The sequence below is a fragment of the Mobula birostris genome, chromosome 6, assembly GCF_030028105.1.
Source record: "Mobula birostris isolate sMobBir1 chromosome 6, sMobBir1.hap1, whole genome shotgun sequence".
NCBI classification, from domain to species: Eukaryota; Metazoa; Chordata; class Chondrichthyes; order Myliobatiformes; family Myliobatidae; genus Mobula; species Mobula birostris.
The window spans coordinates 151,794,609-151,817,151 of record NC_092375.1 but is presented as its reverse complement, the minus strand read 5'-3'; the positions used below and the strand labels follow the sequence as shown (position 1 = coordinate 151,817,151).

The window sequence follows — 22,543 nt, the reverse complement described above, 5'->3', positions numbered from 1 at the left end:
ATAAATTATATATTTAAATGAAATACAGAACGAATTAGAACATTATCAATACTACTACAGTACTATCAAACTGTCCATTAATTCCTAATGGTTATCAATAGAGGAATTCATCCAGTGTATGCTGCTGTGTTGTTTTGATTGATTGTAAATGAACAAAATCAGTGCAGACACCTTGTTCAAATAATGGACTGCATTCAAAATAATGCTTTCAATGATTACATTCGCCAAATCTTCATTTACACTGTAACATTCAAGATGACTGTCGATATCTTCAAATTCTTGGTAGTTTCTAACTTGTTTAAGTAGTGAAATCATTTCATTTTCATTCATGGCCGATTCTGGCATCTACAAGACTCAATTCCTGAAACCACAATGAGCAAAACAGTTCTGAACTCTCTTACTGCTTACTTCTCATCAAATATCAGTGAGAAAAATCACTGTTTTTTGAACACAAAAGTATGCAACTGGCTCTATTTAAAATTGCTTGTTCTAAGCATGGTTTAGTGTCTAACAGCCACACAAGTGTACACAACCTATGCTGGTTAGAAACTGTTTAGCAACAGTCTCCTGTCCCAATTAAGCAGCATAGTGTCCCAAAGAGAATCCTGGCCACTTTCTCAGTTAGCTTTCATTCTTTAAGAGTGGCCCTAAAAATGCGCCTGTCCCAATTAACCAATGGCCCATTTAATTGGAATCCACTGTATACCAAAACAAAGTTTAGAATTAAACCATTGTGCCCAGAGTTCACTAATTAAACAAGGTGCTTTTCCAAGAATTAAACAACACTTAACATATACCATAGTCATCCCAGGTACCAAGAATACACATCCATTTGATTTAATCAGTTCTATGGTGTTTTCTCATTATTTTTAGCAAATAGAATTCTACAAAGTTATCATTTTGGAAACTTGTAAATTTCATCTGTGGTACAATTTGACTTAAATGCATCAAAACAGTTAATACATTTGGACATACCTGATCTTCAGCAAATTTGAGAAGAGCAGCCATTGGGTCAGCACCAGGTGACAAGATAAATATAAGTGGAGCAGTCGAATTGCTGTCACCAAAAGCACTGCCCAAATCAAATGGAGGGGGTTCAATGAATTGTCGACCAAGAACATCAGTTACATATTCTTGAGCCATTGGAATAAACTGAAGAAAAAGAAAACCTTTGCTTAATAGTTTCATAAAAGACTACAAATGAATAACAATTAGAAAATAACAAGCCACAAATCGTTGCGTTGTTCTTTTCAGAAAATTCTTTTGAATGGAAACCTCTCTTGGAATATTAAATGCTGCAAAACTCCTGAGAATTAAGGCTTATATAAGGGTTGATTGTATTATAGCTGTGCAAATGAGTCATGCAAAAATAGAAATTGAAAAGTAATGAGGTACTGTTCCTGGGTTGATGTCCATTCAGAAATCGGATAGCAGAAGGGAAGAAGCTGCTCCTGGATTGTTGAGTGCATGCTTTCAGGCGGTTGAACCTCTTTCCTAATGGTAGCAATGAAAACAGGGCATGGCTTGGGTCCTTCATGATGGATGCCAACTCGTTGAGACATCGCTCCTTGAAGATATCCTGGATACTTTGGAGGCTGGTGCCCATGATGGAGGGAGTAATTTTACAAGTCTCTGCAGCTTATTTTGATCCCGTGCAGTAGACACACGCCCCATACCAGATGTTGATGCAGCCAGTTGGAATGCTCTCTACAGTACAACTGTAAAAATTTGTGACTGTGTTTGGTGACATACCAAATCTTCTCAAACTCCTAATGAAGTATAGCTGCTGTCATGCCTTGTTTATAGCTGCATCGATATGTTGGGCTCAGGCTAGACCCTAAGAGATATTGACACTGAGGAGCTTGAAATTGCTCACTCTCTCCACTTCTGATCCCTCTCTGAGGACTGGTGAGTGTTCCACTGTCTTACCCTTCCTTAAGTCCACAATCAGTTCTTTGGTCTGACTGACGTTGACAGCAAGGTTGTTGCTGTGACACCACTCAACTAGCTGGTATATCTTGCTCCTGTATATTCTCACATCACCATCTGAAATTCTGCCAACAATAGTTGCGTTGTTAGCAAATTTATAGGTGGAATTTGAGCTATGCCTAACCACATAGTCATGAGTGTAGAGAGAGTAGAGCTTGGGCTAAGCACACATCCCTGAGGTGCGCCAGTGTTGATTGTCCACTTGCAGAGGGAGGTACAGAGCTTTTTGATCAGAACTGCAGGAATGATTGCATTAAATACTAAGCTGCAAATAAACAGTATCCTGTCACAGATATTCATATTGCCCAGGTGATCAAGGCTTCATAAAGAGCCAATGAGATCACATCCGCTGTAGACATATTGTGGGTCCAGTTCCTTGCTGAGACAGGGGTTAATTTTAGCCATAACCAGCATTTCAAAGCACTTCATCATTGTTGCCCTTCAGAAGCAGGTGGGAACATCCAACTGCAGCAATGAGAGATTGAAAATTTCTTTGAATGCCCCCACCAGTTGGTTGGCACAGCGTCTCAGAGCCCTACCAGGTACTCCATTGGGGCCCATTTCCTTGTGAGGGTTCACACTCTTGAAAGACATGCTGACATCAGCCTCCGAGACAGAGATCACAGGGTCACCAGGTGCTATAGGGATCCTCATATGTGTAGTTTTATTCTCCCTTTCAAAGTGCACATAAAAGGCATTGAGCACCTCTGGGAGTGAAGCCTCATCGCCATTCATGATGTTAGGTTTCGCTTTGTAGGAAGTAATGGCCTACAAACCCTGCCAGAGTTGATGCGCATTCAATTCTGCCTCCAACCTTGTTCAGAGTTATTCCTTTGCTTTTGAAATAGCCTTCCGCAAGTCATACCTGGTTTTCTTGTATGTATAGTCCTGGGTCTCCAGACATGAATGCCACAGATCTAGCCTTCAGCAGACTATGAACCTCCCAGTTCATCCATGGCTTTTGATTTGGGTATCTACAGTATGATCTCATAGGCACCCACTCATCCACACAGGTTTTAATGAAATTGGTGACAGCTGTAGTGTGCTCATTCAGATTCAAAGATGAATCTCTGAATACAGTCCAGTGCACCGATTCAAAGCAGTCCTGTAAGCACTTCTGTGCCTCCATTGTCCATACTTTCTTGGTCCTCACTACTGGTGTTGCAGTCTTTAGTCTCCGCCTATCCTCAAAAGCAGATGTCATAAAGTTTGCACAGATAAAGGTGTAATATTCCAAATTTCCTAGAGATTATATGAAGAAAAGCCAGCAGTTGCACATGGAACTCTGGACTTGCTTCACAAAAATCGACAACCTGCAAAATGTAAGTTAGCTTTATTCAAACCTTTAACTACAAAAACAAATTACAGGCATTGACAACTTACTCATTATAACTGATGTGAGGTAATCAGTTTTGGATTTCATTGTTTTGTAACTCCAAAACATAGTCATAGTCATACTTAATTAATCCCAGGGGAAGTTGGTTTTCGTTACAGTTGCTCATAAAGCTAATTGAAAGAAAAAGACAGAACTGGGGGTAACCTGTGTAATCTTCATTTTTACTTTAGTGAGGCGAGCACTTATGACATTGTGGTGTAATGATGTATGCCATTCATGTACTTTTACATATAACCAGTTATGAATTATGTAAGCAAAGGATGCTCATCAATATTTATAATATTACTGAAATATTAAATACATAACACTCCTCCCTGCTTAGCTATAAACTCCAACTCAATACAGAATACATCTCATGTTATACATACACACACACACATATACAGTGACTATAAAAAGTATTTACCACCAACCGTCCCCCCCACCCCTGCCCTTGGTAATTTTCATATTCTGTTGTTTTACAACAGTGAACCACAGTGGATATAATTTGGCTTATTTGTGACACAGATCAACAGAAAAAGACTCTTTCATGTCAAAGTGAAAACAGATCTCTACAGGGTGATCTAAATTAATTACAAATATAAACACAAAATAAATAATTGCATAAGTATTCCTCCCCCTTTAATATGACACACCAAATCATCACGGGTGCAGCCAATTGGTTTTAGAAGTCACATAATTAGTTAAATGGAGATCACCTGTGCGCAGTCAAGGTATTTCAACTGATTGCAGTAAAAATACACAGGTCTCTGGAAGGTCCAACTGCTGGTGGGTCAGAATCCTGGCAAAAACTACACCATAAAGACAAAAGAACACTCCAAGCGACTCCGCAAAAAGGTTATTGAAAAGCACAAGTCAGGAGATGGATACAACAAAATTTCCAAGTCACTGAATATCCCTTGGAGTGCAGTTAAATCAATCATCAAGAAATGGAAAGAATATGGCACAGCTGTAAATTTGCCTAGAGCAGGCCATCCTCAAAAACTGAGTGACTAGTGGACTAGAATGGGACCAGTGAGGGAGGACACCAGGAGACCGATGACATCTCTGGAGGAGTTATAAGTGTCAGTTGCTGAGATGGGAGAGACCGTGCATACAACAACTGTTAGCCAGGTGCTTCACCAGTCACAGCTTTATGGGAGAGTGGTAAAGAGAAAGACAATGTTGAAAAAACTCTCATGAAATCTCAGCTAGAGTTTGCCAGGAGAAATGTGGGAGACTCTGAAATCAGCTGGAAGGAGGTTCTTTGGTCTGATGAAACCAAAATTGAGCTTTTTGGTCATCAGACTAAATGATATAGTCATCAAAAACATATCATCCTTATCGTTTTGACTTTTGACACAAAAGAGTCACTTTCTGTTGATCAATGTCAAAAAAGCCAAATTAAATCCACTGTGATTTAACGTTGTAGAACTATAAAACATGAAAACTTATGACGATGAATATTTTTTATAAGCACTGTACATACAAGTACACAAATACATACACAAGCATACTCAACTGATCAATTCATCATCTCCATAATGTAGGAGAGTGGTCCAGTTCTGTCCCTAATCTTTCCAAATACCCACTTTTGATCACCTCTGTAGTCCTTCACCAGGACTGCTTCTCCAGGAGTGAAACATCAATCTTCCTTGTTTGAAGTGCCCTCAATTTGTCTCAGCTGTTTATCCTGCATACTCCTTCTGCAACTGGGTTTGAGGAGATCCAAGCATGAGCACAAGGGATGATCCAGGAACAGTATATCTGCTGAGTTGTTGGTTATGGAGCGTGTTGCATTGTAATATACAAGGAGGAAATTGGCGAGCTTCTTATTCAGTGTCAGTGTAGTGTGTTTGCTAACTCTGGACAAATCTTTCTGACAAGCCATTTGTAGCTGGGTGGTATGATGCTGATGTAATATGCCTTATTCCATTCATTTTTAGGAATGACTGAAAGCGTTCTGCAACAAACTGAGGTCCATTGTCACTGATTAGGTGTTCTAGAACACCAGTCCTTGAGAAGATGGTTCTCAATACATCAACCGAGCGCAAGTTTGTAGTGGAGGCTATTGAGAATATTTAGAACATAGAAATCTACAGCACATTACACATCCTTCAGCCCACAATGTTGTGCCAACCATGAAACCTACTGAAGAAACTGCCTAGAATTTCCCTAGCGCATAGCTCTCTATTTTTCTAAGCTCCGTGTACGTATCTAAGAACCTCTTAAAAGAGCCTATTGTATATGCATTCCCTCTGTACCTACTTCCAAGCACCTTAAAACTATGCCCCCTCATGTTAGCCATTTCAGCCCTAGGAAAAAGCCTCTGACTATCCACACAATCAATACCTCACATCATCTTATACACCTCTATCAAATCACCTCTCATCCTCTGTCACTCTAAGGAGAAAAGGCTAAGTTCACTCAACCTATTTTCATAAGGCATACTCTCCAATCCAGGCAACATCCTTGTAAAATTCCTCTGCACACTTTCTATAGTATCCATATCCTTCCTGTAGTGAGGTGACCGGAAATGAACACAGTACTCCAAGTGGGGTCTAACCAAGTCTTATATAGCTGTAACATTATCCCACAGCTCTTGAACTCAATCCCACAGTTGAAGGCTAACACATCATATACCTTTTTAACAACACTGTCAAATGCGCAGCAGCTTTGAGTGTCCAATGGACACGGATCCCAAGATCTCTCTAATCCTCCACACTGCCATTATCATTAATGTTATATTCTGCCTTCAAACTTGACCTTCTAAAATGAAACACTTCACACTTATCTGGGTTGAACTCCATCTACCACTTCTCAGCCCAGTTCTGCATCCTATCGATGTCAAGCTGTAACCTCTGACACCCCTCCAGACTATCCACAACACTCCCAACCTTGGTGTCATCAGTAAACTTACAAACTCATCCTTCTACTTCTTCATCCAGGTTATTTATAAAAATCACGAAGAACAGGGGTACCAGAATAGATTCCTGTGGAACACCACTGGTCACCAACCTCTGTGCAGAATATGAACCATCTACAACCACTCTTTGCCTTTTGTAGCCAAGTCAATTCTGGATCCACAAAAAGCAAGGTGTCCTTGGATCCCATGCCTCCTTACCTTCTGAAGGAGTCTTGCATGGGGAATCTTCAAATGCCTTACAGAAATCCACATACACTACATGCATTGCTCTACCTTTATCAACATATTTTGTTATGTCCTCAGTGACTTCTGATCAATTTGTAGCTGCATCCACTACTGCCAGAAATCTTGCATCCATGATGGTCCAGCAAAATCTACATGAATCCTCTGCCAGGGCAATGCAGAGATGGAGAGGTGCTGCTCTTGGCATCCAGAACAGTGTATGGCAAGCTGCTTGATCTGCTGATGTATCCCAGGCCACCAGCCAAAGCTCTGAGCCCATGCTTTCATTTTGGCTACACTTAGATGACTGGCATGTAACTCCTCTAACAATTTAGCTCTCAGCTTGGATGGTACAACAACTCTAAATGCCCACACAAGGCAACCCCTACAAAGGGCAAGTTCACCCCAGTGCTGGAAAAAAGGGGAACTGGAATTTCTGCTGCATATTCCAGCCATTTTGGATGGCCATGTAAACCTGGGGCAGTGTGGGTCTGTTCTAGATTCCCTTTGGATCATCCCTGCCGTGATAGGAAGACTTCCAATTTGCATTAGGGAGAATACATCGAGAGGAGTGTCCCCTTTTGTAAATTTATTTCCTTTTCCGGGGGGAAACGGGACAATGCATCAGCAGTTCCCCAATCAGTTGTCCTCTTGAATTTGATCTTGTAATTGTGTCCTCCAGGAAACAGAGCCCGTCCCCACATTTGTGCTGCTGCTGCTTAAAACACTCTTCTGCGGATTGAAAATGGACACTAGTGACTGATGATCGGTAACGAGAGTAAATTCTCTCCTATATAGGTACTGGTTGAAATGTAAACCAGAAAATGTAAACCCTAAACTATACTCTGTCAATCTGTGCTTAACTTCTCTCTCCAGCAGTAAGGGAACGTATGCATAATATATGACATGACTGCACCCATAAGATGAGGCATCACAGGCAAATTTCACTGGACGACATGGATTATAATGTGTGTACACAATATTATTCAAATATTACTGAAATATTCAATACACAACCGATTTATTCTGTCAAGCTTTCTCTGAATCCCTATTGAGGGTCCAGCTTTTTGAATGTTGGTCCTAGGTTCAAGTAAGCAATTAAATCCTGTTTCCAGGATCCATTTCACTGATATTCCTTTTTTTCTCCAATGAGGATAAAACATCAATAGTTGAATCCAGTTCATCCATTTTGTTTACTTCTGTCCCATGAAGCCAGGCCATTGTTACTACAATTCCATCTCCGTTTTCCACTTGGACACTTGTGCGATATCCTAATCATTATAATGAGTTACAGAGGAGCATGGGACTGATTATTCCTGATAATTCATACAAAGACATTTGTCCCCTCATGGGTCTAATGGTAAAGTCTAATCACATAGCTATTTCACTGTCTTGACTTGGGCCTCAGTGTGTCTCTTATTCGCATAGTAAGAGCCATCACTTCTCACTGCACTTGAGGCCTTGGATTCCATTAGAGATGTGTCTTAGAGTGAACCAATTGTTTCTAACATTACAACCAGTTGGCCAGTCCAACATATTAGCTCTCCATGATTGTGAACTTTAGGAAGGTGCAGATGAACCATTCCCCTCTGCGCATACATACTTCCTCCACAGAGAGTGTTAAGTGCACCAAATTCCTGGGTATTCACATCATGGACGACCTCACCTAGTATCGTAGGTAGCTGTCGATCCCAGGGAATCATGGGTTTGCAACTCTAGTGGACTGTGTCCTCTCCAGGGTACAAGCCTGGGTGGGAAGATTTGAAGAACCAGCTGTTGTCCATGCAGCAGGTTTCCCCTCTCCACATCACTGATGTAGTCCAAGGGAGGGGCAAACACCGATACAGCTTGGCACCAGTGTCATCATAGAGGTTGCCAGAGTGAAGTTGTAAACAACATCGAACTGCCTTAGGGACTCCAGCTCCAGATTTCTTCCCTGGGGTTACTTCCAAAGCCTTTCTCATGGGTGGGTATGGCCACAAGGCAGCAGAGGTTTAAAATCAGAGTTTTCCTTCTCCTAGGCAGGCTGCCGTCCGAGGCTGACAAGCTCCACCTGCCCGAAGCAAATGGCTTTGAGGCGCCAGTGGTCTGCCTTTGTCCCTTCTCTTGTCAGTAGAAACAGTTCCACCGGGCCTAGTAGCTAAGCCACACGTGAAGGCCAAGAGATGAACTTGGTTGTCAGAGGCTGTCAGAGTCGCATGCCATCTGAAGCACTTTACAGGTAGTGGGAGCTTATCTCCACTACCACCCCGGCTATGGCAACCATAGGAACCAAGTCCCTCACTTGGTCCCTCAATATCACCTTCCTGAATAAGGAGGTAGTGTAGCCCTTCTATTTCCTGAGGAGATGGAGGCAAGCAAGGCTCCCCCACCATCTTATCTAAATTGTACAGGAGCACCATTGAGAGCATCCTAACAAGCTGCACCTCCATGTAGTATGGGAGCAGCAAAGTATCAGACCAAAAGTCCATACAAAGGACTGTGAGAATGGCCAAGAGGATCATAGGAGTCTCCCCTTCATCCACTGGGGACATTTATCAGGAGCGCTGCATACGCAGGGCCCTTAGTATTATCAAGGATCCCACCCACCCATCCTGCATCCTCTTTGACCTTCTACCATCAGGCAGGAGACTCTGATGCATAAAGATAAGAACAGTCAGGATGGGAAACAGCTTCTTCCCTCAGGCCATTAGGCTTCTGAACTCCTCGCCGCATCACATTCAAAGTATCACGAGATTCTTTGTGCTGTACCCTATAGTATTTAATTTATGCACTTTACTTTGTTTATCAATGTAAAATTCATTTGTAGATTTAATTCTTACTTTCCTAAGCTATTGTGTGATATGCAGTATGCACCTTATGTGAACAAGTGTGCTTTATACTCTGATGCGGAGAAATGTCATCTCGTTTGGCAGCATACATGTACAAAGTTAAATGACAATAAACTTGATTTGACTTTGGTCTTACTAAAGCAAGCAAGCTTCGTATTTATTCGCTGCTACTTAGAGAATGATATATTAGCGTATTAACCTTTACTCCAGTCTAGTTCATCTTGTGATCAATCAATGACCTAGAGATTCACTATTTCAATTAAGTTTTTATCAGTTTCCTGGCTTATATAGCATTTGACGGCCTGGACCTGGTCGAATATTGAAAAGCCTAGATAGAATGGATGTAAAGAAGATGTTTCCAGTCGTGGGGGAGTTTAGAACCAGAGGGCACAGCTTCAGAACAGGAGGATGTTTCTTTAGAGAGGAGATGAAGAGGAAGTTGTTTAGCCGGAGGGTGGGGAATCTGTGGAATTCAATGCCACAGATGACTGTTGTGGCCAAGTCATTGGGTATATTTAAAGTGGAAGTTGATAGGTTCATGATTACTAAGGGTGTCAAAGGCTACAGAGAGAAGGCAGGGGAATGGGGTTGAAAGACGTAAAAAAAATATCAATAATCATTCTTGCATGGAGCTGCTCCCAAACATTGGTTCAAAGCAGTAACACTCTTTATTTTTCTGTTTTAAGACAGCTGTATTTTAACTCTTTTGCTACCACATATCCCTACAGATTTTAGACACTATTTCAATAAATTACGACCGCACGTACTGTAACTAAATTATAGGGATTGAAATTCAAACCTTGTCAGGCCTCAAACAACGAATTACAAGCATCCTTTGAAAATTTCCTAGTTTATCTTCCCATTGACCAGGAAATATCTCATGTTGTGGCTCCTGAAAAACAGGATGTAAATTTGAAATGAAAAGTAGCAAGCATTGGAAACTCAACTGATTCAGCAAAATCTGAGGAAAGAAAAACAGAGTTAACATTTCAAGTTAAAAACCTTTCTTCAGAACTGGTATGGTAGTTTTTATTTAGAGATGTGGGAAAGGATAGTCAGGATAAAGGAAATATTTTTTATAGTTCAAGGTCAAATTGCCCAGGTGTACAAAGTGTTTACAGAGCCAATGGATAGTCCTTTGAATGAAAGTGAGGGAGGAAGCAAATGGGCAGGTGTAGTATTTTGGTCATTAAGGATAAGTGCCGGAAGGGAGATTAGTGACGAGGGAATTATGGAGAGAGTGATCTCTGTGGAAAGCAGAGAGAAAGGTAAGGTAAAGATGTTTTTGGTGGTAGGATATATTTGGAGATGGTGGATGTTATAGAGAATGATGTGTTGGATACAGAGGCTCATGGACAAGAGGAAGTCTATACACAGAAATTGCTGGAGGGAACTCAGCAGGTCGGACAGCATCTATGGAAATGAATAAACAGTTAATGTTTCAGGCCAAAACCTTTCCTCAGAATTGAAAAGGAAGGGGAAAGCTGCCAGAATAAAAAGGTGGGGGGAGGGGAAGAGGACTAGCTAGAAGGTGATAGGTGAAGGCAAGGGTAAAGGGCTGGAGAAGAAGGGCTCTGATAGGAGAGGAGAATGGACCCAGGTGGAGGTGACAGGCAGCAGGTAGAAAAGAAGTAAGAGGTTAGACTGGGGAATAGAAGAAGAGAGATGGAGGAGGGAGAAAAACTATCGGAAGGATAAATCTGTATTCATGCCATCAGGTTAGAGGCTACCTAGACGGAATATGAGGTATTGCTCCTTCACCCTGACAGTGGTGTCAGTGTGGCAAAAGAGAAGGCTGTGGAACGACATGTTGGAACAGGAATCAGAATTAAAATGGTTGGCCACTGGAAATTCATGCTTCTTGGAGCCTCTCTCTCTCCCTAAGATGATCCCTCATGAATTCTTGAAATCTATTTATCATACAGCTGGGACATATTCTCACTGCTTGTATTCAGAACACTATTTCCAGAATCTCAGTATGTATTTACTGCACTACTCAAAAGGTTAGTTAGTTAATGTTGCAAAGGAGGTGCAGCATTAACTACGTAGACCATCAGGCACTGCTTGAAGATTAGGTATTTAAGTGTTGGAATGAAGATACCCAACGTTTTCATGCTGGAATGATTGGCCTCCAAACTCCTTGCATAAGCTTTTTGCAGGTCAGCGGCAGTCTTCTTGAATTTCAGATATTTTCAGGTAACCCAGTGAATTTCACAAGCCACTTAACTGTAAGATTCCTGCCCTGGTTGATGGAGATTGTGGTTGAATATGTGATGAGTGTATTCCACATGAAGCAGTGCATGAGCCTCCTGTGCAAATTTAAACTGGTGTTAGTTTCTAAACTGGATAGTTGTTGTTACAACACAATGTTTTGAAATACTGCATTGTTTTCAAAAGAGGGTCCCTGCTAGGTGAAGCTTCTGGCCACTTCCTGCTTCTTTTCATTATAGTACTTAGCACATCCTAAATATCCTTCCAACTCAGTGGAGAGTTGAAGTTCATATAACTCCTGCGGGAGAAGCGACTTGGATCCACTTCAATTTGCCTAATGGAACAACAAGTCCACAACAGATGCCATCTCATTGGCTCTTCACTCAACCCTCGAACATCTGGACAGTAAAGGTGTATACATCAGATGCTCCTTATCAACTACAGCTTAACATTCAATACCATCATCCCTTCAAAACTAATCAATAAACTTCAAGACCTAGGCCTCAAAACCTCCTTTTGAAATTTGAACCTCGATTTCCAATCAGTTTGGATTGGCAACATCTCCTCCACAAACTCTATCAGCACAGATGGACAGCAAGGCTGTGTGCTTTGCCCCCATTCTACTCACTTTACACTTATATGACTATGTGTCTAAGTACAGTTCCAATGTCATATTCAAGCTTGCTGATGACACCACTGTCGTTGGCCAAATCAAAGGTGGTGACAAATCAGTATATAGGAGGGAGATTGAAAATCTGGCTGAGTGGTGCCACAACAACAACCTCTCACTCAATGTCAGCAAGAACAAGGAGCTGATTATTGGCTTCAAGAGGAAATCATAGGTTCATGAGCCAGTCTCCATCAAAGGATCAGAGGTGGATCAGGGGTAAATTTCTGGGCGTTACTTTTTTGGAGAACCTGCTTGGGCACAGCATGTAAGTACAATTACATAAAAAGCACGGCGGTGCCTCTACTTCCTTTGGAGTGTGCGACGATTTGGCATGACATCTAAAACTTCGACGAACTTCTAAAGATGTATAGTAGAGAGTATATTGACTGGCTGTATCACAGCTTGGTATGGAAATACCAATGCCCTTGAATGGAAACACCTACAAAAAATACTGGATACTGCCCAGTATATCACAGGTAAAGCCCTCTGCACCATTGAGCATATCTACATGAAGCGCTGTCGTAGGAAAACAGCACCACACCACACAGGACACACTCTCTTATCATTGCTGTCATCCCGAAGGTACAGGAGTCTCAGGATCCACACCACCAGTTCAGGAACAGTTATCAGGCTCTTGAACCAAAGGAGTAACTTCACTTAACTTCACTTGGCCAATCACTGAAACGTTCCCACAACCTATGGACTCACTTTCAAGGACTCTTCATCTCATATTCTGAATACTCATGTTCTCAATTGCTTATTTATCATTATTATTACTTCTTCCTTTTTATATTTGCACAGTTTGTTGTCTTTTGCACACGGCTTCAATGGCCAAGTTGGTGCAGTCGTTCATTCATTCTATTATGGTTATTATTCTATTATGGGTTTATTGAGTATGCCCTGCAAGAAAATGAATCTCAGAGTTTTATATGGTAATATATATGTAATTTGGTAATAAATTTTCTTTGAACTTTGATATAAATACTAACTGACTCATTGAGCCCATCTAGTACCGCCCACATTTGTGGCTGGAATGCCCCTTTCAAGCTTAAATTCACTAGATGAAACAATTCGTACAGAATTGTAAATAAAAACCAGGGGCTTTTTGTCACTGATGATTAACCCATGTACAATATTGCTAAGTACTTGATAAACCCAATGATAGGCAGCAGAGCTACAAACTTATCACCTGTAAGTTCTAGGAAAACTAAAATTCTGCTGAGAAGAAATGCTGTTTACAAAAAACAATAGCCTTTTGAATCGGCTTCAAAGTGAAATATTTAGTCAAAATAGATAAACCGGAGGAACTGGATTAACAATAAATTTAATTTGGTAATTTAAAAATTAAACATAGCAACGTGTGTCATGATGATCATTTTTTGAAAACAACTACGTTAGTTAAAATTTGGTAACAAGTTTTATATTAAAGATCTTCTGGAAATGAGCTACACAACACAATACTGAGCTGCTATTTCTGCAAATCACTGCCACAGTTACCTACGTATATAAACTCCATAGTTTGTCAAATACCAATCATTTCAGTATGCATGAAAAATCTCCAATACCATTCATATGATCATTAATGCAGGTTGATATTAACCTTGATAATAGACATAGTAATTTTACATAATATTACAATTTTCCCAACCTACCATGCTGTCATACACAGCCTTCCATCCATCTGACAAAACCACAAACTCCCTCTGAATGCCTGAGAACTCTGCAATTTCATCAAGTCGGCAGAACTCATCCCAAGATGTTTTAGGAAGCCAGTCTAATGGGTTCTCGTAGGGATTATCCAAGCCAATTCCACCTGTCAGCAAAAAGGTCCACTCCTGCTCTTCAATCTGAAGATAAAGTAAGTATTATTAGATGTCTATGCAATGTCCCTGTAATCTTATTGATGTACCAGAAATTATTTATCAAAGAATAAATAAAACTTCACTTCATACTTCAGTGCAAACACTTTAACAAGATGACAGAAAATGTAGTCAGCTAACTGTGAAATGTTAGCATTTATAAGCAAATAAACACTTCCTTGGTAAAAAAAAAATGCTGATTAGATGAAATATAATGTAATTTTTCCCCTACTTAGTTTTGCACCATAAGGTCTACTGGACACAAAGTGTGCCCGAAGATAAATGAGGCAATAATATGAGGCATAATGATTACCAGAACTTTCTAGTTCTCGATCAGTATTGCTCATGATATACTAACAGTAGTGGTGATAGTCTTGATCTACCTCTCATCTACACTCAAGGTGCAATTTGCAGTGGCCAATTATTCTACCATCCCCTAGTGATCTTAGGATGTGGGAGGAAACTAGAAAAGTCCATTTGAAGCTCACAGTCACAAGGAGAGTACACAAACTCCACATACCCTGGAGGACAGGATTGAAACTTGGGTCACTGGAGATGTGAGGCAGTAGGTGGAATGACTACTACTGTGCTGCCCAGTGACCTTGGGCAATGATCAGCCTTCAGTACTTGCACGAGTGGCCTCAATTCATATACAGTAAATCACTAATGTATTTAACCAAAATTGGTAAAGGAATGGAGACTGGAAGGTAGAAGCAAAAAAGAGGAATAGATGTACAAAGACACATAATGCTGAGTTATTCCAGCATTTGTGTGTGTTGCTTGGATTTTCAGCATCTGCAGATTTTCTCTTGTTTTAGATGCATAAAGAAGTGATTGTGTCAACTCGAATGGAAAGTAGAACAACATTATCTGGAAGCATACTAAGTGAATCTACATGAAAGACAAGGACAAGCTTGTATGTGTACGTGTGTTAAATAACAGATATAAATCGTAAATGGGGTGGTGATAGCTGAAAAATAATTTTAAAGAAGATAGAATAGGTCAATTAACATTTCCAAATAGGCCATGTTCAGCAAAGAAAGAAGAGAAGGAAAAAGGTAGGACAGAAGCATGTTTAAGAAAAATATTACTGTGTCAGGATCAAGCACAGAATCTATTTGGTTTAAGTTAAGACACAAGGACAATGCAAGAAGCAAAAGGAGTAGAAACATAGCAATAGAGCAAGTCTGCATGGAAATAATGGGCAAGAGATGCAGAGTTTAATTTCTCTAGTACTAGGATAACGTTAGGTTAAGGGGCTGAAAAATGAGAACAATTTCTGAACATGTTCAGGAGAACTTCTTTGAACAGGATTTTTTTTTTGTCAAACGAGGAAGAAAATATTGATGGATCTGGTTTGGTAAAATAAGGTGTTCTAAGTGAACCAAATATCAATGACAGCAGAGTTGGGGAACAGTGACTACCATGTCACAAGATCCAGCCTGTGAATGAAGAGCAACAAGGAGCAATGGACAATGGACGAAAAGGCACACTTCTGTGCTGTATTCAATCTAAGACTATAGTTTTAGGCAGTGTACATTTCTTAGATGGGAATAGATAAAAGAACCAAAACTATTGTTCACTGATTGTCAAAGGAGATAGAAAATATAATGCAATAGGAAACTAAAGGAGTGGGATATGATCCATATCACAGTAATAATTCATGTGAGAACCAGGCTAAAAAAATAATCTAAGATGACAAGTGAATAAAATAATATGGGCAAAGGGAGGATGAGGGAATAGAGTGTCAGCTAACATTAGAGGGAACACAAAGTCTCCCAAAAGCAGGTAAATCATACATAAGATAGTAGCAGAAGGGGAGAGGCTAATTTGGAAAAATTATCCAAGCAGAAAGCATGACTGTAAATATCAATGAATAGATCAATGTTTATGAAAATCACAGCAGAGAGAGAGATGGTGACAACAATGGGAGGATAAAAGGTGGTGAGAAATAGATACTAGAAAGGCTAGCTTTGCTTCAGGTAAATGTCCAGATAGGATGCAAATTATACGGTTGAGGCAAACATAGTCTCAGTTCTTCAGGAATAATATGAATGTGCCAGATATATGTGATGGAAAATTTTAAAAAACGTTACATCTTTGTTTGAAAGGACATGCTCACTAGATAAGTTATATAGATTAATCTCAATATTGGGGAAAATTTCATAGACACTCGTGAAGGCTGAGTTAATAAAGAGAACCCAACAAATACTTGTTAATGGTGAATTGAGTTTGCGTAAGGGAAATAAAAGCAAAGAGCCTTGGTAATTTGTTGTTTTTCAATCTGGTCAGGATGTAGAACTATTGCTTTTATTGATAGCACTGATGACTTAGATAAGTTGGTGCATAATAAACCCATATTTCGGGTATAATAATCAATGTCTAATTTGAAAAACTTAAGTCATCTTTAGCAGTATGTCTATCTGGGTGGCTTTGTTGCCTTTACTTGCATAAACTGGGGAATGAAGGAATCTGTGTAGGTGTGGAGGGAGACAGAGTTCCCACAACATGTTGAACTGCCATCTCTAATCATAAAGGTTACAGCACAGAGGCACCATTTCAGCCATCAAGTTGGTAGTGATGCTTTGCAGAGCACTTCAGCTAGTTTCACTCCTCCACACTTTCTTCAAGATCTGGTTTATTAAGTCTGGGAAACTACTTTTCTTTATACATTTACTTTTTCAACCTGCCTTGCTACTTTAAATGAGTTTCTATCTTTTGTCGTGTAATCTTTCCTCCTTTCTATCCTGTCTCAGATTTTCTCACTCTTGCCTTCACTTGCCTCTTTCAATTCATCTTAAAACACAATTATCCTCAGTTTTGCCAGTTCTGATTAAGAATCATTGACCAAAAGGTTAACTCTTTTCTTCTGACCTGACTTGCTGACTTGTGTATTTCCAGTATACTTCCTTTAATTTGAGGTTTCCAGTTTCTGATATATTTTGCTTCTGTAATTGGAAGTGAGACTGACTGGTTTGTTCTTGGGGAGGGCGAGCTAACCTCAATGGATTGAACGGCCTCCTTCCATGATGTGATGTTTCCTGACGGGTAGTAATGCAAGAAAGTCATACGAGTTTGGTATTTGTGTGAGAGTACAATTTGGTGAATTTGTCGTGGCTGGTTTAGGCCAGTTTACCACATTAAGGCACAAGAAATAGATGGTGAGACCATAAAGCGCTTCTGCCCCTTGGGTTATTTTTCCAATTAGCACTCTTTTCCTTGACCTAAACCCGTATGACTTGATTCCATTAATAGCTAAGCATTTACTGTTCTTGTTTTGAATATTGCAGAAATCTGAGGTAAAAATTCCAAGGAAATATAAATGAATGAGGAAATACAAACACGAAGATATTTTATCATAAGACCACTGTGCATTATTTGAATGCAAACTTCCTGTGGAGTAACCAGTCCAGCTCTACTTTATGGTTGCATTGAAAAATTCCAGCAATGAAGGTCCTTATGGCTTTAGCTGGAGCCTCTCCAAAGCTCTGGTACTTTAAATAAGAATGTGATCACCCTTTAAAGCAAATTTTATTTATTATTTTAAATTTGTACAAAATTTGGTTTCTGCTGGGATTTTAAATGACAGTCATGAATTTCCATGTCTTTTCCAAATGCAATGCCACAAAGTTTAGAATGAAACCCCTCTACAAGAACTGAAAATAACGTGCACTTCGATAGCATTAAGAATAATTAACAATGTCATAAAGAAATGAGAAACTTGACAGAAAAAATATCATTTTCTCTAAGATAATTCTCATGCGTAACAGACTACTAAAAATATTAAAGGACCGACCAGACCATCATGCTTTAATAGGTTTATAGCCAAGCAAAGTGAAAAGAGCAGCTTGTCCTTTTCAAAGAGCGATCGACACACATTCACGTACAATGAGTATGTGAAATATTTCCTGAGTATCTGCAACCTGCAATGTTGAAAAAGACAAATTAAATATTGAAGTGTGTGCATTTAAAAATTCAATTACAACCCACTTAGGCTCCTGTGATTCTCGCAGGCTTTATGGTCAATTACTCATGACAAATCAACAGTTTCATTAAGTATGTACGTCAGTTCATGTAGAAAGCAAGTTCCAAAGATGCTGAAATTTTCCTAATTGATTTTATATTGGAGCCAATACTAGCACTATATAACTAGATAAGCAATCTTTACAAATGTATAAAGCAATATGCCACTCCACCATCTTCACTAATACGTTTTTAATGATCAAGAGTAAATAATGATTCATTGGTTCACATGGCATTCCTTCCCTTGCAATATTCAGTTGTCATTTTGGAGAAAATGTTCTTTCACTTAGAGAAATTACACTGCCAACTAGTTGTTTTATTACATAAAAAGACAGGATTTAAAACAGCAGCCAGTTTGTGGATGTCAGCTTCTAACATGTAATTATGCTTTTAAACATTATTGCATTGACAGTTAAAAGAAACAATTTTATAAATTTCATTCACCCAATAAAAAAATTGTCAAAGTGCAATAAATAGATTGCATCTAAACATATTTTTTTTAACATTGCTGCAAAGTAGTTGATCCATGGTGACATTATTATGGCTAACTTTGGTGTTGTCTTCAAAATACACAAATCATGCTACAGAGGTCAATAAATAGATGCTGGTGCCTTTCATACTTCTGGATACTAAAATATCCCCAGTACTCTCCTGGCTCAGATCAGCCAACACAGTACAGACCATGAATTAAAGTCTCATCTTATTTTGTTCTTTTGATAGCTGCACAACATATATAACATTTATAATAAGTATTCTGTTTTTCTCTATTAGATGATGTGTAGATACAGTTAATTAGTCATTTACACAAAATACACATTACTCCAAATGTTATGTGATAAAGAAATAGTTATGATCAGCTGAAGAAACAACTGTTGGTTTTAATACACAAGAATTGTCTTGAGCTACTAGATCAAATCTTAAAGCAAAGCAACAGTGATCAAATATAAAAGACAGCAAATGAAAGAATGGAAGTTAATTCTAAGTTATCCATTTGGAAATAGAGAAAGCAGAACTCCTTTAGCACCACTGTCAACCCAGAAAGCCCACGGCATTTGTCAAAGCTGGAGACCAACCATAGCCTCAGCCCAGATCGCCAGGTTTGCTCACCAAAGCATCTAACTTGGCAACTAAAAGTGTATCTTGGCAAGCAATTAAAGTTCCCTGACGATGTTACATCATCATCACTGAGACCTGATATGGTCATTCTGTCAGAAACCTTGAAGCAGGTGGTCATGGTAGAATTAACAGTGCTTTGGGAAGATCGGATTGAGGAGGTGTTCAAGTGTAAGAAAGGCAAACACCAGGATCTGTTAGAGAAGTACCAGAAACAGGGGTGGACGGCACATTATGAGCCTGTACAGGTGGGGTGTAGAGGTTTTGCTGGTTGCTCACTCTGTTGAATCTACTCTCTCCTTGCATTGCAGGTCTGCAAACAGAAGAGCCATCAGGACCAGATGGCTATGGATCAAGAGGTGTAACCCGTGGACCAGTGTTGCTGGGACACAAGCCGGGGCCTGATCAACCCTGGTTGGGTCACCTGGATGAAGGTGTCTGATGTTGAAAAACCCAAAAAACCCGATGAACCCATCACTGACAATGTGTACCAGCACATCCTCGGATGTATCTCTGCATCTGGAAATAGAGCAAGCCGTACAATTTAATCAAATATTGGAAGAGATTAAGTTCAGGGTCTGTGATTGTTGTCCATTGAAAATGGTGTGAAAGAAAACTAAAATGCCATAAAAGTAGCCTTTTAGAAAGCCTATAAACACTCAGAAAAGGTATGCAAAATTGGACTTCCTGTTATACACCTAGCATTTGAGAAAAGAGACTTCACCATTAGAATGAAAGATAGAATTTAATTTCTATAACTCAGTTTCAAAACAATATAATTTTCATAAATAATTTGAGGCATGCAGAAGACAAGATTTATTGCTTACAGGGAAAGTAGACTACACCTACATCAAATATCTGTTAAAGATCATTTATAAAGCCCATTTCACAGTATCAATTTGTCTCAAGGTTTTCCTTAGCCAAGAAGCAACTTAGAGCTGTGATGGTGGTTGTAACACAGGAAACCAAAGCAGTCTGCACCACAAAAATAAAATAATCAGAAAACCTCCTTTTGCAAAGTTGCTGGTAATATCTAAATCAGGTAAATATTGGCCAAAACAATGTAAGAACTCCATAGCTCTCCTTTCACTAATACAAAAAAAGGATCTCAGTTTAATATCACATCCAAAAAGGCAGCAGCTTTGACTGTTCAACACTCCAATGAAATGTATTTTTCAATCACTCACTCATGTCGCTGGAGTGCATGTTGAGTACTCAACATTCTGGCACAAGATATAAATGATCCAAAGTTAAGAATTAATGGAAACAAAGAAACATAGAAATAACAAATCTTCAAACCCTAAACAACTTAAAAATGCTCAAAATGAAAATACTTCAGGATTTATGTATTTTTCTCAGAGTAGAGAAAGAAATGAGTAAATTATGTTGTAAAGCACTGGCAACCATTACAAGGAAGTCAAGATAGAATTAATTAAAACAAAATGCAAGTGAGCCAAATAATGGCTAATGGCGTTGAGAACAGACAGGGCATTGGAAAGAAAAGAAAGCCAATTTCAAGAATCCTGCTGAAATACACTCATTGGCCTCTTTATTAAGTACTTCCTAATAAAGTGGCTACTGAATGTATGTTCATGGTCTTCTGCTTCTGTAGCCCATCCACTTCAAAGTTTGATGTGTTGCACATTCACTATTGATCTTCTGCACAGCACTATTGTAACACATGGTTATTAGAGATACTGTCACCTTCCTATCAGCTTGAAATAGTCTGGCCATTCTCCTCCGATCTCTCTCATTAGCAAGGTGAATTGCCACTCACTGGATTTTTTTTTGTTTTCCATACCATTCTCTATGAACTCTAGAGATAGTTGTGTATGAAAGTCCCAGGAGATCAGCATTTTCTGAGCTACTCAAACTATCCCATATGGCACCAACAATTATTCCACGGTCAAGGCACTTAGATCATGTTTCTTCCCCATTCTCATGTTTGATCTAAACAACAATTTCTGCATGCTTTTATGCATTGAGTTGCTGCCACATGAATAGCTGACTAAATATTTGCATTAACAAGCAGGTGTACAGGTGTACCTAATAAAGTCGCCACTGAGCATAGGAGTAAGCTTAACAATCAATGACCAAGATTGCGCTCGTCTAATCAGGAGTTCCAGAAAAATACATAAATTTTCACTATTGTGTTGATGCATCTAGGCCCACGCTCTATTCTGATATCATCACTGGCTTCAGTGTGAAATTTGTTGTGCTGTACATAGGGGTGATTTATACCTCACATCTAGCCTGTTAGATTTACAAGTCATTAGTGATATATCTCCTCAGGATGGAAGAAAATTATGCAAGCACGAAAAAAAAGGATAGTAGGATAGTTTTTTTTAAAACTTAAAGGCTTCAACAGATGCCCTTTTAGAAGGACTCCAAGTGCAATAGCACTGGTACCAATTTTCTGACAGAAGTAAAACATACAAAACATGTTGAAATAAAAACAGAACATGTTGTAAATACTCAGCAGGATGGAAAGTATCTATGCAGAAAGGAATAGAACAAATGTTTCAGACCTGGAGACAAGTGTGAAGTGGTTCATTTTGATAGGTATAAGCTGAAGACAGAATATAAATGGTAAGACTCTTGGAAGTGTGGAGGATCTGAGAGAACTTGCGGTCCATGTCGATAGGACACTCAAACCTGCTGCACAGGTTGACACTGTTGTTACGAAGGCATATGGTGTGCTGACATTCATCAACCATGGGATTGAGTTCAAGAGCCATGAGGTAATGTTATGGCTATACAAGACCTTGGTCAGACCCTACTTGGAGTACTGTGTTCAGTTCTGGTCACCTCACTACAGGAAGGATGTCCAGAGGGGATATACAAGGATGTTGCCTGGATTGGAGGGCATACCTTATGAGAACAGGTTGAGTGTACTTGGCCTTTTCTTCTTGGAGAGATGGAGGATGAGAGGTGACCTGATAGAGGTGTATAAGATGATGAGGGGCATTGATCGTGTGGATAGCCAGAGGCCTTTTCCCAGGACTGAAATGGCTAACATGAGGGACATCGTTTTAAGGTGCTTGGAAAAAGGTACTGAGGGGATGTCAGGGGTAAGTTTTTCACACAGAGAGTGGTGGGTGCGTGGAATGCACTGCCGGTGGCAGTGGTGGAAATGGATACAACAGGGTATTTTAAGAGCCTCTTAGATAGGTACATGGAGCTAAGAAAAATAGAGGGCTATGCAGTAGTGAGATTCTAGGCAGTCTCTAGAGTAGGTTACATGGTTGGCACAACATTGTGGGCCAAAGGGCCTGTAGTGTGCTGTAAATTTCTACGTTCACTCCATTCCCTTCCATACAACAT

General features: G+C 39.6%; 1 protein-coding gene across 2 annotated transcripts in view; it reads right to left on the bottom strand.

The window, feature by feature from the left end:
- dnah7 (dynein, axonemal, heavy chain 7) overlaps positions 1–22,543 on the bottom strand; it is a 309,070-nt gene that overhangs the window by 72,219 nt on the left and 214,308 nt on the right. For both annotated transcript variants that reach the window (XM_072261643.1, XM_072261644.1), the window contains 4 exons: positions 17,880–18,006; positions 13,877–14,071; positions 10,143–10,235; positions 976–1,152 (listed from right to left, as the gene is read on the bottom strand). In XM_072261643.1, coding sequence (XP_072117744.1) covers positions 976–1,152; positions 10,143–10,235; positions 13,877–14,071; positions 17,880–18,006 — 592 coding nt within the window. The remainder of the gene's footprint in view (positions 1–975; positions 1,153–10,142; positions 10,236–13,876; positions 14,072–17,879; positions 18,007–22,543) is intronic.